Source organism: Papaver somniferum, chromosome 5, assembly GCF_003573695.1.
Source record: "Papaver somniferum cultivar HN1 chromosome 5, ASM357369v1, whole genome shotgun sequence".
NCBI lineage: Eukaryota > Viridiplantae > Streptophyta > Magnoliopsida > Ranunculales > Papaveraceae > Papaver > Papaver somniferum.
This window is the reverse complement of record NC_039362.1, coordinates 81,765,545-81,777,340: the sequence shown is the minus strand read 5'-3', so window position 1 is coordinate 81,777,340 and position 11,796 is coordinate 81,765,545. Positions and strand designations below refer to the sequence as shown.

The window sequence follows — 11,796 nt, the reverse complement described above, 5'->3', positions numbered from 1 at the left end:
ATTCCGCCGCGCTTTTGGCTTGAATTATGCAACCTTCCATGCATTCATTGTACTTCGAGAGATTAAAATCTAAGTAGATAGATATTTGTTAAAAGTTTATAATTTGATTTTTTTTTACCAAACTCCTTACTTATAAGCTCACTTGTAATACACGATGGATGTTTTGATTTGGTGTACAATGAATTATGTTTGCAAAGAAAAATGAAGACAAAAACATTAGATGCCCGTCGCCTAATATGGCAGTAGAATGTCACATTCTAAGAACATACAATTGATTCTGTTAAAACTATTAAGAGTTAGACCGATAAAAAAAAAATAGAGTTCACAATATTCATAGTAAAACAAAGTATTCACCTATCCCTCCCAACTCCAAAAACACCACATTTTGGAGTCCACAAAAGCTTTAGGAATACAATCAACTGAACGTTTGAACACTGAAAAACGTTTTAATTAAATTACATACAGGCCACAATACCAAAAACTAACTATGATTATGGATTTTGTAGAAAATCTCTAATAACTTCGTTGCACTTGTAGGCGAACATACCATATACATGTCTTTTCAGTCCATTTTTACGTCTACAAACCAATTCCACTTGCACCTGCACGAAAAAGATCAAATTACCAGTAATTGGAAATCAAAGAAAAACAACAAAACGAAAATGAAGTAAGAAATTTTTAGTTCACCCTCGATCAATTCCATCCACCATTATCTTTGCATCTCTCGTAACCATCACCATCGACCATTGTTTTTTTGCGTCTCCCTTAAGCAACAACAACAGTAGAAGACATGTGAAAAAGAAGATGACACATATTCATAGGATAGGCATATACAACGAAGATACATAATATAGGAAAAGAAAATATTCTTGATGCTGAAGTCTAGCATTTAATTTCATAGTCCGGACTTCGGTTTCATATTTAATTTCATTTCCACGAACAAACAATGAGAAAGAAGGATCATTAATGTATGGTTGGACTGACCTACATGTCTCTCATTTCCCGGAATTGTCAGAAAGGCCTCAAATCTCTATTCCATTCAAAGATCCATGGCTGGTCGCATCTGCCGCATTATACTTTCACATGTGTCTGAGACAAATTTGATCTGGCGTTGTCCCCTTCATATAATTCTCCCAAGTCTCTAGGTGGTTCACGTAGTAACGGTTGGCGAAATGGATTCTGAAGACAGCATGTCCCAAATTTCAGGATTCTCAGAGACGTACTTGTTTATTTTTCTGTCATCCAGTGCAATGCCCGGCCTGCAAAGTGATAATTGTGCAAAATTATATTCCCAAACCCGAAAAAAAAAATGTTTATACAACGGATTTACATCCTTAAATTTCCAAATAAATTTTGATCAGTTAATGTGTTCCCAAATGAACTTCGTGACAGACTTTCATATTGAGATGATCAGGAAACCGATCCAAAATTTTTTTTTGAGATGATCAGAAAGATATTGTGCAGTAATGTCGATCAGGAAAATCCAAAACCAATAAATAAAGAAACAAACCTTGATTATGTTTCCAGTCGTCCCCTTCTTCTTAACATCTGATATGAACAGAAAGAATGCTAATAAAGGTCTTTTTTGCTTCAATGGATCATTTACTTTTTTTTTGTTTTTGTTTTCTGGCCTTTATTGTCCTTTCTATCAGGTCGGTATTGAAGAAAAAAAATCATATGTAAAAGAACTCCCAAGTAGAAAAATAGGCAGAGAGTGTTTATATATTCTTCCGGTGAAACTGACCAATTGCAGTTCCTACTAACGTGGGATAACTGATCCTGACATGGTTATTTTGAGTTGGTTTGGGAGCAAAATCAAACTTAAAATGGAAACTAAATCCACAAAGGATGGTGGATAAGTCTATACCTATGGAACGTACGGAGTAGACCTTCTCTTTGTTCGACCACGAAATCAAGACCACTTTTTGTGTTTTCATGTCTATCTCGGCCACTCTTTGTCTCCCCCAAAAAGGTAACTATGTCATAATTAATTTATGTAAACTCAGCACTAACTGCCAAAGATAGAATCGCCATAACCTACATTACACGAAACTTCCATCCTTCTCCACTAATTGCCATAAAAACTTATTTACCTCGATTTTTCCTTTGATATGGAAATTTTCCTTTTTTCTATATAAAAAAATTTATGTCGACTCTCCCAATAAAGATCTTCAAATATTCCTAATGAAAAAATCTTGTAAATACTTATCTACGGGTCCAGATTGTGCCCTATGTGCCACACCAATAGAAACACGGTATTTTCTCTTGGATTTGTAATATCTTCTTTAACTAATTAATTATCTTTCCTAATCGATTAGTGTTGTATAAATAGAAAATCTATTTAGTTAGTCATGGTTAATGAGAGGAATGATGTGGCGTGTTTCTATTGGTATGGCACATAGGACACACACAAGCAGTGGCACAGACGATCTCGACCCCTTATCTACGGTCATTTTTCTTTATATAGGAAACTTATCCAATTTTTTCCACAAAAGTACATGCACGACAGCACAATATTTGGAAATTTTAATTATATTTCACTAAGAATCTACAACAATCTTCCCAAAATTTCGTTATTTCTTAACAAAAATTAGTTATTTAGTAACTAATAAGATTTTCGAGATTTTTTGCGTTTTTATATTTCACGGCCCTAAAATATCCCGACCCTCCATTATTGATTATACGATCCGGATTTTATTAATATCATGTAAATGGGATGTAAGAATTTTCAATAAATTTCAGCCAATCATAATCAAGGGTTTCGTCCACCTACCAACACAAAAAAGGGTGGACGCGACCACTAATTTTGAAGCGTCCGACCGAATCCATGTAATTAGAAATTGACGGCCACGAAATGTAAAGGGACTAACTTTGATTTCGGCCAATCAGGAGCGAGGGTTTTGTTCACCGACCAATGGGAGGGGAGGTTTTTACAACTCTCGACGTGGTGTGAGAGATGTGATTGGGTGTTTAGGTTGTTGATATCAACCATATTACTAATTATATATTTTGTCAGAAAGACTTTAAAGTTTCTAATGTATCTAACTGAACACCAGTCAAATCTTATTGAGTTCCTTAACTGAGCGCGTCGCTCCTCGCCACATGCGGAGCTAGCTTAGAGCAAATGCACACCTAACCCAGTTAGCTCCCAAGCTTAATTATTCATATTTTGGTCATAAAAAGGTACCCAAGCCGTTCTGCGCCACAATTTAGGTAGTGGCATGATTAAATAAAAAATTTGCATCCTCTTCGCCCCAAATCTGACTCCTCCCCTCCTCGCTCCTTGCTTCAATTAGGACTGCACAACGGGTAGGGTGGGTAGGATATGACCTATTTCTCCATCCTACCCCCTGACTGGCGGGTAAGAAATCTTTTACCTGCCACCCTACCCGCCATTAAACGGATAAGGTTCTATCCGACCCATTAATTGGCGGGTCGGGTAGGATAGGGTGGCGGGTATAACCGTTTTTTTTTTCTTTTTTAGTTTTCTATATTCTGGATTTTCTGGTTACTAGTTACTACCTTGACTATGTATACAAAAAATGCTTCCCAAAAAACAAAAATGAAATCTTGCAACAACACAGCAAATAAGAGCCATCCTATCTAAATATGTACCCAATGGTACTGCCAATCTAACTAGGGAAAAATGAACAAACAAAAGCATCATGCCTTCACAATGGTTACACTTCCCCCATTTAATACCATCTTCATCAAAACTCGTCGTAAAATGCCCCCATACCCAAGATGTCCTCTTCCGCTTCTTACTTTCTCTGACCTCAAGTTGAGAAGATGGTGGAGGTGGAGGTGGCGGAGATGCAACAGTACTGGCCCTTCGTTGCAAAAATTGAGATGCAGCTTGAGAGGGAATATGAGGTCTCGTTGACATCTCTTCTGTAATCTCAACCATGTTTGCTCACACTAAGCCTGCACAAACTAAAACCAACAACATTAAATTTCATAACTTTAATATGCAGTACAAGAAATTACAAAAAAAAAAACCAGGAATATAAATGCTAATTACAGAGCAAGGTGTAATTAAGGCGCATAAAACTAGTACTGTGAGGATTGATTTCGCAGTTAGTATGTGGTCTTAATCCCATTAGTAGCACACCAAGTTTGTTACTCTTGACGTTTAATCTCCGATAACAGCCTTGAAAAGAGTTAAATTTACAAACTGCTTCTGCACTGTGAGACCTATATCCTAAATGAACTAGTATCATTGCATTTACCTCCTTCACATGCACAATATCACCAAAAGGATTGTGTACAGACAATTACCTACTCCAGCTTATATCAGAATACATTTACAGCTATATGAATGATCCTATCTTGTATATCTGAAGTTTCCTAATTTCTACAAAATTAACACATTCCAAAAAATCAACCTTTAAGTCTCCGTGGTAAATTAATTTAAACACGTACTGATGTGTTTTTGCTGGTTCCGGACACCCCTGCTGGCACCGTGTCGAGAACCTATATATCTAAATTCAACGCTTAGACCTTGTGTTCCCATCATAACGCTTAGACTCCATGCATCTAATCATGGTACAGGGGACTTCATGGATAAATTACAACTTTTTCAAAGAGCTCCCCTCCGATGACTGACTCCAAAACGATAAACTCGGGAAGATTGCACTCAGCTCGGGAAGATTGAGACTTCATGGATAAATTACAACTTTTTCAAAGAGCTCCCCTCCGGTGACTGACTCCTTCGTACAACTGAACGACGTATCGGTGCTTACATCAGAATACATTTACAACTCTATGAATGATCCTATCTTGTAGAGAGACTCACCCTGGGTTCAAAAAAGAACCCCCAACGTTTGTTTGCAGGACCCGCTGAACTGACAGCAGACCCGTAATCCTAATTAAAAAGCATTCAGGAATATAAATGTTAATTACAAAGCAAGGTATAAATTCTAATGTCGCACATCAGTTCACCAAGGTCGACAGTGGTTAGTATAAGAACAACCACATGGAAGAGTAAATGAATCCTTCTAAGCTTCCCGCCCCAGTCAAAATAACTGATATTTTGGATCTATTATAGCCACATAAACCATTACATTGATGAACAAAATCCTTAATCAACAGAACGTGCTTTTCCAAGCCTTTCTAGATGTATGCACATTTTCATCCATCGACCACTAAACCAAAACAGCCTTATCCAAAGCAAAAGTCCGGACAATACTAGGCAGAAACATATAACACTTGCATTTTATCCATTAAAGGTTTTACAGCCAAGATTTGACAACCAGCGAGAGACACTGAACACAATTAGCTTAAGTAATTTTAACTATACAATAACTCAACTCAACATCACAGATTTTGATAATGGAATTGAAAAAAATCAAAAACTTCAACCGAAACCTAACATACTCATGGCTACTGCTTATCAAATCTCAAGATGGGCATGCACAAAATCACATAAATCAGTCATACCCTAATGAAAAAACAGTACTAGAAGAACAACGGAGGCAACACTAGGTCATTGCAAGAAAACAAAAAAAACCCATAACTCATGTAAAAATAAGGAACCCTAATTTAATTTCCCTAAAACAAATTAAAAAAACATGCAATTATGGTCATTACGACCTGCCCAAGTTATAAATTGGAAAAATGAAATCAATCTACAACACCTTGATCAAATAACTAACCAATTGAATTAAGGGCAGAAAAAAATTTTAAAAACAAAACCGCTAAGGGAGATCCTTACCTCTCGCACCCAAAATTGACAAACCCCAAAGATAAAGTTTAGCTGTAAGCCTGAAACTCTTGTGTTTGGAGGTAAAAAATATACTAGATGGAAATGGTTACTTTAGATTTCTACTGATACATACGTTTTGATTTCGGTTAGGACGATGAATGAATTGTGACAGTAAGTTTCGATCTTCGATATGAAAGTGAGGTTCCTCTTCGATTTCTAACTTTCATTTCTAATTATTGAGAAACAAACTGGATTTTCAATCTAGGGTTCTGGGAGTTTCTGTGTAGAGAGGAGAAGTATGAAGAGATGAAACGAAAATGAATTTAGTTTTTAGGTTGAGTTGATTAATAAAAAACCAACGGCAAAGATGATCAATAATAGAAAGATCAACGGCTACTAACGACTGTTAGATAAATAGGCGGGTAGGCGGGTAGGATAGGATAATTTCGAGCTTTACCCGTCACCCTACCCATCTAACGGAGGTTAAGAAAATCTTTACCCGTTACCCTACCCGCCAAATAGTGGGTAGGATAGGATATGGTTAAAACACTGGCGGGTAGGATAGGATTGGCTGATATGGATAGGGTATGTGCACCCCTAATTTCAACTACTTTAATCCCAAATATAGCTTCAGTTTACTGAATGGACTCATCCAACACAAATCTAAAATAGCCAATGCAAAAAAACAAATCTAAACAAATCTAAAATACATGATTTAACATGATTTAAAATAGCCAATGGAAGGTTAGAATTAACATGATTTATAAGGGCGGATATTAGCTCAACTAGGAGCTGATACCAATCCATCAATCCAATGGCCAGGATCACCATGATTTTTTTGTCCTATATGAACTAGTATCATCCCTTAATAAAGCTGGTATCAGCCTGCAAAATATGAGAATTAAGGGGCCTATCCAACCATCGTATGACATCAATATATACAGACAACATCATAAAATGCCATAGATAGACGAGAGTTCTAGAAACTCCTAGATATGGAAGCTGCTTGAATCTTACCAACAAGAAGCAGGAGGTCTTGTTAGGATTGAAACTAACAAAACTAAGATCTTTGTGAGACAAAAATGAAGCTTTTAAATTGTGAAAAATCGACTATGATTTATTCAATGTTATTTAGTATAAAGGACAAGGTCGTGCGGGTTGGTTAACACTTTTAACCACCCTTAGAAAATCCATGTCGGTAATTAAAACTGTTCTCAAGTCCTAACTCAATCCCATTTTGTCAAAGACTTTTGTTGATCCTATATGGCCGAGCTAGCTAGTTGGCTAACTAGCACTAGCAACATATATAGGCCGGTAGGCATGCAGAATTGCATGGTCAACAAACCGAATCTGCAAAGACTCGTGCATCCTTGATCACGAATTATATTTGGTGACGAAAGCTCATAGCTGAGTAAATTTTGTTGTTCATTTTATGCATGGAAATTCTTTGTAGTTGTTCATTTTACGGAAAGTGGGTCATTTATCCAAATATTTTTAAATCACGGTTCAAATGGACGAGTAAAAAATAATTTGGGTGAAATGTTAAGAAAAATAGTAAGCTGGTTTCATCCTAGCTTAAATTTAAAAAATAGTAAGGATGAAACTGGATACATCCTGTTTAAATTAAAAATAAGAAAAAATATTTGAAAATAGGCACGATGAAATTGGTTACATCCTGTCTATTTTTACATTTTTGGCCATTTAAACAGTATCAAAATCTAATTGTCCATTTCACCCAGGAATTATTGATTTTGATCTTTTTAATCAATTTTGTGTTCATTTTATGCATGGAGATTCTGTGTAGTTATTCCACTCAACCAACTGCGATTTCTCTAGAAGCAAATATAGAGATTAAGGGACTGAACATCGTAGCTAAATCCCAAACAAAACAGAACAAATAGCTAGAATACAATCTTTTATGAATTTGAGGGCCAAACAGTTTCAGTACAATAGTATTATGGACTGACGACAGTATACCAAACTCTCAAAGCCACAAATGTCTATGTATCATTGGTTGTCTTGTTGTACTTTAGCTTAGGTTCATGTAAACAGGATACAAATAAGAGATTTCGGTGGGTAGAAATAGCTGAATGTAGTTGAACACTTGGACTAAGTAGCACAGTGTCACATACGACTCCACCATATTCTTGAATAAGTTTTGCTAGATTACTACTACTTAATTTCGCATTCATATTGATGCAGTATATAATAAAATTTATCAAGTTGCAATAAAAATACAAAAACGCGCCGAATTGGGCTTTAGCTAGTGATTAGAGTAATTTTAAATAAATAGTAATTTAGAAGTATTTACTTGCATAATATTGTATTTTTGGGTATGAACCATCTTTGTCAAAATGTTAGTTGATCAGATGAAATTTTAGAAATATTCATTATACATGCTACTTTCTAAGATACTTCCTCTTCAACATGGAAAGAAGTTAGTATATATAAGCATTTGGATCCATTTCCATTAATACTTGATGTGTTATTGATAATTACTTTCTAATTAGCTTGTAATTAGTAAACCTTTATCATCTTCTTACTATTTATGAGTAGAAGAAGATAAAGAACATTACTCACTTTGGTAATAAAGAGAGAATTATCAGTAACACTCAAAAAGAAATTAACATGGAGAATCTTCCTCCTGGTTTTAGGTTCCATCCAAGTGATGAAGAGCTCATTACTTATTATCTAACTCGAAAAGTATCCGATTTTCGTTTCGTTTCCACTGTTATTGCTGATGTTGATCTAAATAAATGTGAACCTTGGGACCTGCCAGGTACAATATTTCTACACCACTATTTTATGTTTATCATGCATCTGAATTTCAATCATTTGATATGCGATTTTGATTTGTTTAGCCAAAGCTGTCATGGGAGAGAAAGAGTGGTACTTCTTTAGCTTGAGAGACCGGAAGTATCCGACAGGTCTTCGAACAAATCGAGCTACAGATTCAGGATATTGGAAAACCACAGGGAAAGACAAGGAGATATATCATTCTGGTGTACTAGTCGGATTGAAGAAAACTCTAGTCTTTTACATGGGTCGAGCACCTAAAGGAGAGAAAAGCAACTGGGTCATGCATGAATATAGACTTGAAACCAAATTTACTTTCAAGCCTACTAAGGTAAATAAACACAATTCAAATACTGCATTTGCTTAATTACTTTGATCATCATGGATTCATCCGCACAAATTTGCAAGGGGTATAGTACAGAGATCAGCAACATGAAAACGGAAAAACGCAACCCTTGGAACCCCCTAATTTCCAGTATATATCTACTCTCCAACTAACTTTTATCTGTATTTGGTACTTGCTAGCTAGTTGATGATGTATATTCCTTAATCAATGCTGCTTCTTTTTTCCAGGATGAATGGGTAGTTTGCAGGGTTTTCAAGAAGTGTTCCACGGGAAAAAGACCACTACAAACGTCGTCGCCAATGCACCATTCACCTGACTCACCTTGTCTTGATAATACCGACACATTCGTAAATGAGTTCGGAGAAATGGAGTATTCACAGCTGAATAATTGTCTGACTAGTTCCGCGCCCAGTTTTAACGCTGCTTCTCTGATATCGAATAACAACAACTTTCATAACAACAATGCTGATACGAACATGAATTGGGCCTCAGCACGGCCGTCAGAACAGCAGATAAACCCTCTTTCTTCACCGTTGCTGAATTGGCCTTCAAGTCTCTTGACAATGAACCCCGCTAACTACTCAATGATTTTGAGTGCACTGCAACTGGGAGCTGCCGCTACTTATCAAGCACGAGAAGCTATGCCGACGTCCACCGCCAATATAAACAATTTGTTAGCGCAACAAGGCGGGGATATTCATCCCTTTGTTGGGTCTAATTACAGCCCAAATATCCCTTCAACTTCTGCCTCGTCTACAAAGGTAGTCATGGATTCTCAGCAACAGTCATTTAATATTGATTCTATCTGGTAAGCTGTGTTGAATTACTTAACTTGACGACAAGTAGCTCATGAGCCAACACATATACAGTACAAAGTTTATCCTCCGTACAGATGAAATATCTATATCTAGTATAACAAAATGTACTTGGCTAATTCAGTCTTTATGTGTAGTAATTACTAAGTTTCATGTATGTTCCCTGTGTCGAGAAAGTAACTAAGTCAAGTCTTTCAAGTTTTCTGTAAAATAAGTACATAAGCTCAACAAAGGTTAAACCTTGTTGGCGTAGGTCAGTGTAACAGTGTTACTGAACCATGTACGGTTCTGTTCTATATATACTTTTTGTCTTAATCGCTTTGAATTTCGATCGCCTACTACTGTTCTATACTTACGCTCTATCAGCATATTTTTCTGCACTCTCGTTTTGATAGGAATTAAGAATAGAATTATACTCCAACAACTGACTTAAATTACCGGTGCAATAGTGGCAGAACTATTTAGTACCAGTTGTGTGGGTCAAGATAAATAAAATTGCCCTTAATCATCACAAATGCGTAAATATGCTGCAACCATGAGATCAACGAAAATAACTAGTAATGAATAAGTCGGGACAATCTGCTTCAAAATTGACCATTACTCAAACCTTAATTGCATGTGGTTGTAACTAATACGTAGTACTGTCTAATAGAGAATAATAAATTGTAAGTGGTTGTTAAAGTTTGTTTTTGCATTTACAATCACATAAAGACATGAAAAACAACACTGGAACCAATCAAAAATAAATAAAAAATGTTTGAACTCATTTTTCCAAGTTAGAAAACAGGAAGTTATAGTAGTTTCCATGCAATGCGGGCTTGTTTTCTTGATGATCGCTGTCGTATGCGTCAAAAATAATTTCACTTTCCTAAAGTATATGATAAGAAAGAGTTCGTTCTCACAAAGAGACAATTGTAGTTATTATGTTTTCAATTTACTAAGTAACCAGTTGGAGGATTTCTGATTTTATGCAAAGCAATAAAAGTAAATCAAAAGCAAAGTAAAATGGAGAAAGTAATCAACAGTTGAGAATATTGGTCAAGGAGTTCATCTTCAATCTCAAACAAGCGCTTGCATACATGATTAGAATTATGATTTAATCTCTTTATTATCAAAAGCCCTAGACTATCAAGTTAGCAAGATAATCCGTTAATTTCCTAAGTTCATCAACACACACATTAGAGCTGCGTATGTGAATTCTACCTAAAGAATAACCTAACGCCTTGCGCTAATTAAATTCAATTCCTAGGAGCATTAAGTTTCAGAAATAGGTTAGTCAATGCGATTGTCATACATTTCGCATGACAATTTGGACAAAGGTCAAACTCTACATATGATTACAAGAGTGTATCAGCACAGACTGTAATCATATCATGCTACTTGTATTTAGGGTTATCGCTCGATGATAAACCCTCAATTAACTATGGACAGGGATGCAAGTTCAATTAATTGGCCACTTAACTAAACAAACATCTAAATCCTATCGCAATACATCATTCATGCAATTATAAAAACAGTAGAAGTTTGAACGAAAAACAAAGAGAGAAAACTAATACATTAATCAAGCACAAGTTTAGCACAAGTTTTAGAAATCTGACTACATCCTTAACCAATAATATAGGATTTATCTACTCATATCTATGGAGTTCATCATCATAATAAAAATAAAGAAAGAAGATGAAACAAAGCAAACCCTAGTAGAATAGGGGCTCACCTCCAATAGCTCCAAGTAGAATACGTGATCCCCCAAAGTTGTTGAAATTTTTTCTTTAGATCTCTTCTTGTTTCCAATAGTAGGTCAAGTCTTCAAAAGCCCCTATCCAATGTGGTCCACCAAGCGCATATGAGAGAAAAACCCGTGTAGAAATTCTGCCAAAAAAAATATCGCTGGAAAAAGGGTTACATGCCGAAAGTTGGCCAGAATCATGTTGGAAAAGTATCTCAGGTAACCGGCAAAGTCAAACCGGTCGCCAGTCAACTGGGTCAACTCGGTCAAAGTCATACCGAGTCAGGGTAATGAGTCAGATAATCAGGTGAACTGACTAGGCTAACTGGTCTAAGTTTCCATGGTCTGAGCCATTTGCACAGGCTATACCCACTGTTGTACCATGATGGCACTGTACAGATCCAGTTCC

At 36.1% G+C, this 11,796-nt stretch overlaps 1 protein-coding gene and 1 long non-coding RNA gene across 4 annotated transcripts; one reads left to right on the top strand and one right to left on the bottom strand.

Moving 5' to 3' along the window:
* Positions 1–244: 244 nt before the first annotated feature.
* On the bottom strand, positions 245–1,678 carry LOC113277583. 3 transcript variants are annotated; one of them, XR_003325004.1, is made up of 5 exons: positions 1,511–1,678; positions 985–1,259; positions 688–764; positions 548–602; positions 245–434 (listed from the first exon to the last, which is right to left on the bottom strand). It is a non-coding gene; the product is annotated as an uncharacterized LOC113277583 (long non-coding RNA). The 3 variants fall into 3 exon arrangements; XR_003325003.1 differs by having other exon boundaries at positions 548–764; XR_003325002.1 differs by having other exon boundaries at positions 306–602.
* A 6,525-nt stretch (positions 1,679–8,203) lies between these two features.
* LOC113277582 (NAC domain-containing protein 79-like) lies at positions 8,204–9,880 on the top strand. Its single transcript, XM_026526640.1, has 3 exons — positions 8,204–8,483; positions 8,566–8,831; positions 9,074–9,880. Exons 1-3 carry the CDS (start codon positions 8,333–8,335, stop codon positions 9,656–9,658), a joined length of 1,002 nt encoding a protein of 333 aa, XP_026382425.1. The 5' UTR covers positions 8,204–8,332; the 3' UTR covers positions 9,659–9,880.
* The last annotated feature ends 1,916 nt before the right edge of the window (positions 9,881–11,796 follow it).

Bases quoted from the DNA above. Each gene is read 5' to 3' on its own strand.
- LOC113277582 (XM_026526640.1), top strand. From the start codon at position 8,333: ATGGAGAATCTTCCTCCTGGTTTTAGGTTCCATCCAAGTGATGAAGAG. The intron at 8,484-8,565 runs GTACAATATTTC...TGATTTGTTTAG, and splicing joins TGAACCTTGGGACCTGCCAG to CCAAAGCTGTCATGGGAGAG. The intron at 8,832-9,073 runs GTAAATAAACAC...TCTTTTTTCCAG, and splicing joins TTACTTTCAAGCCTACTAAG to GATGAATGGGTAGTTTGCAG.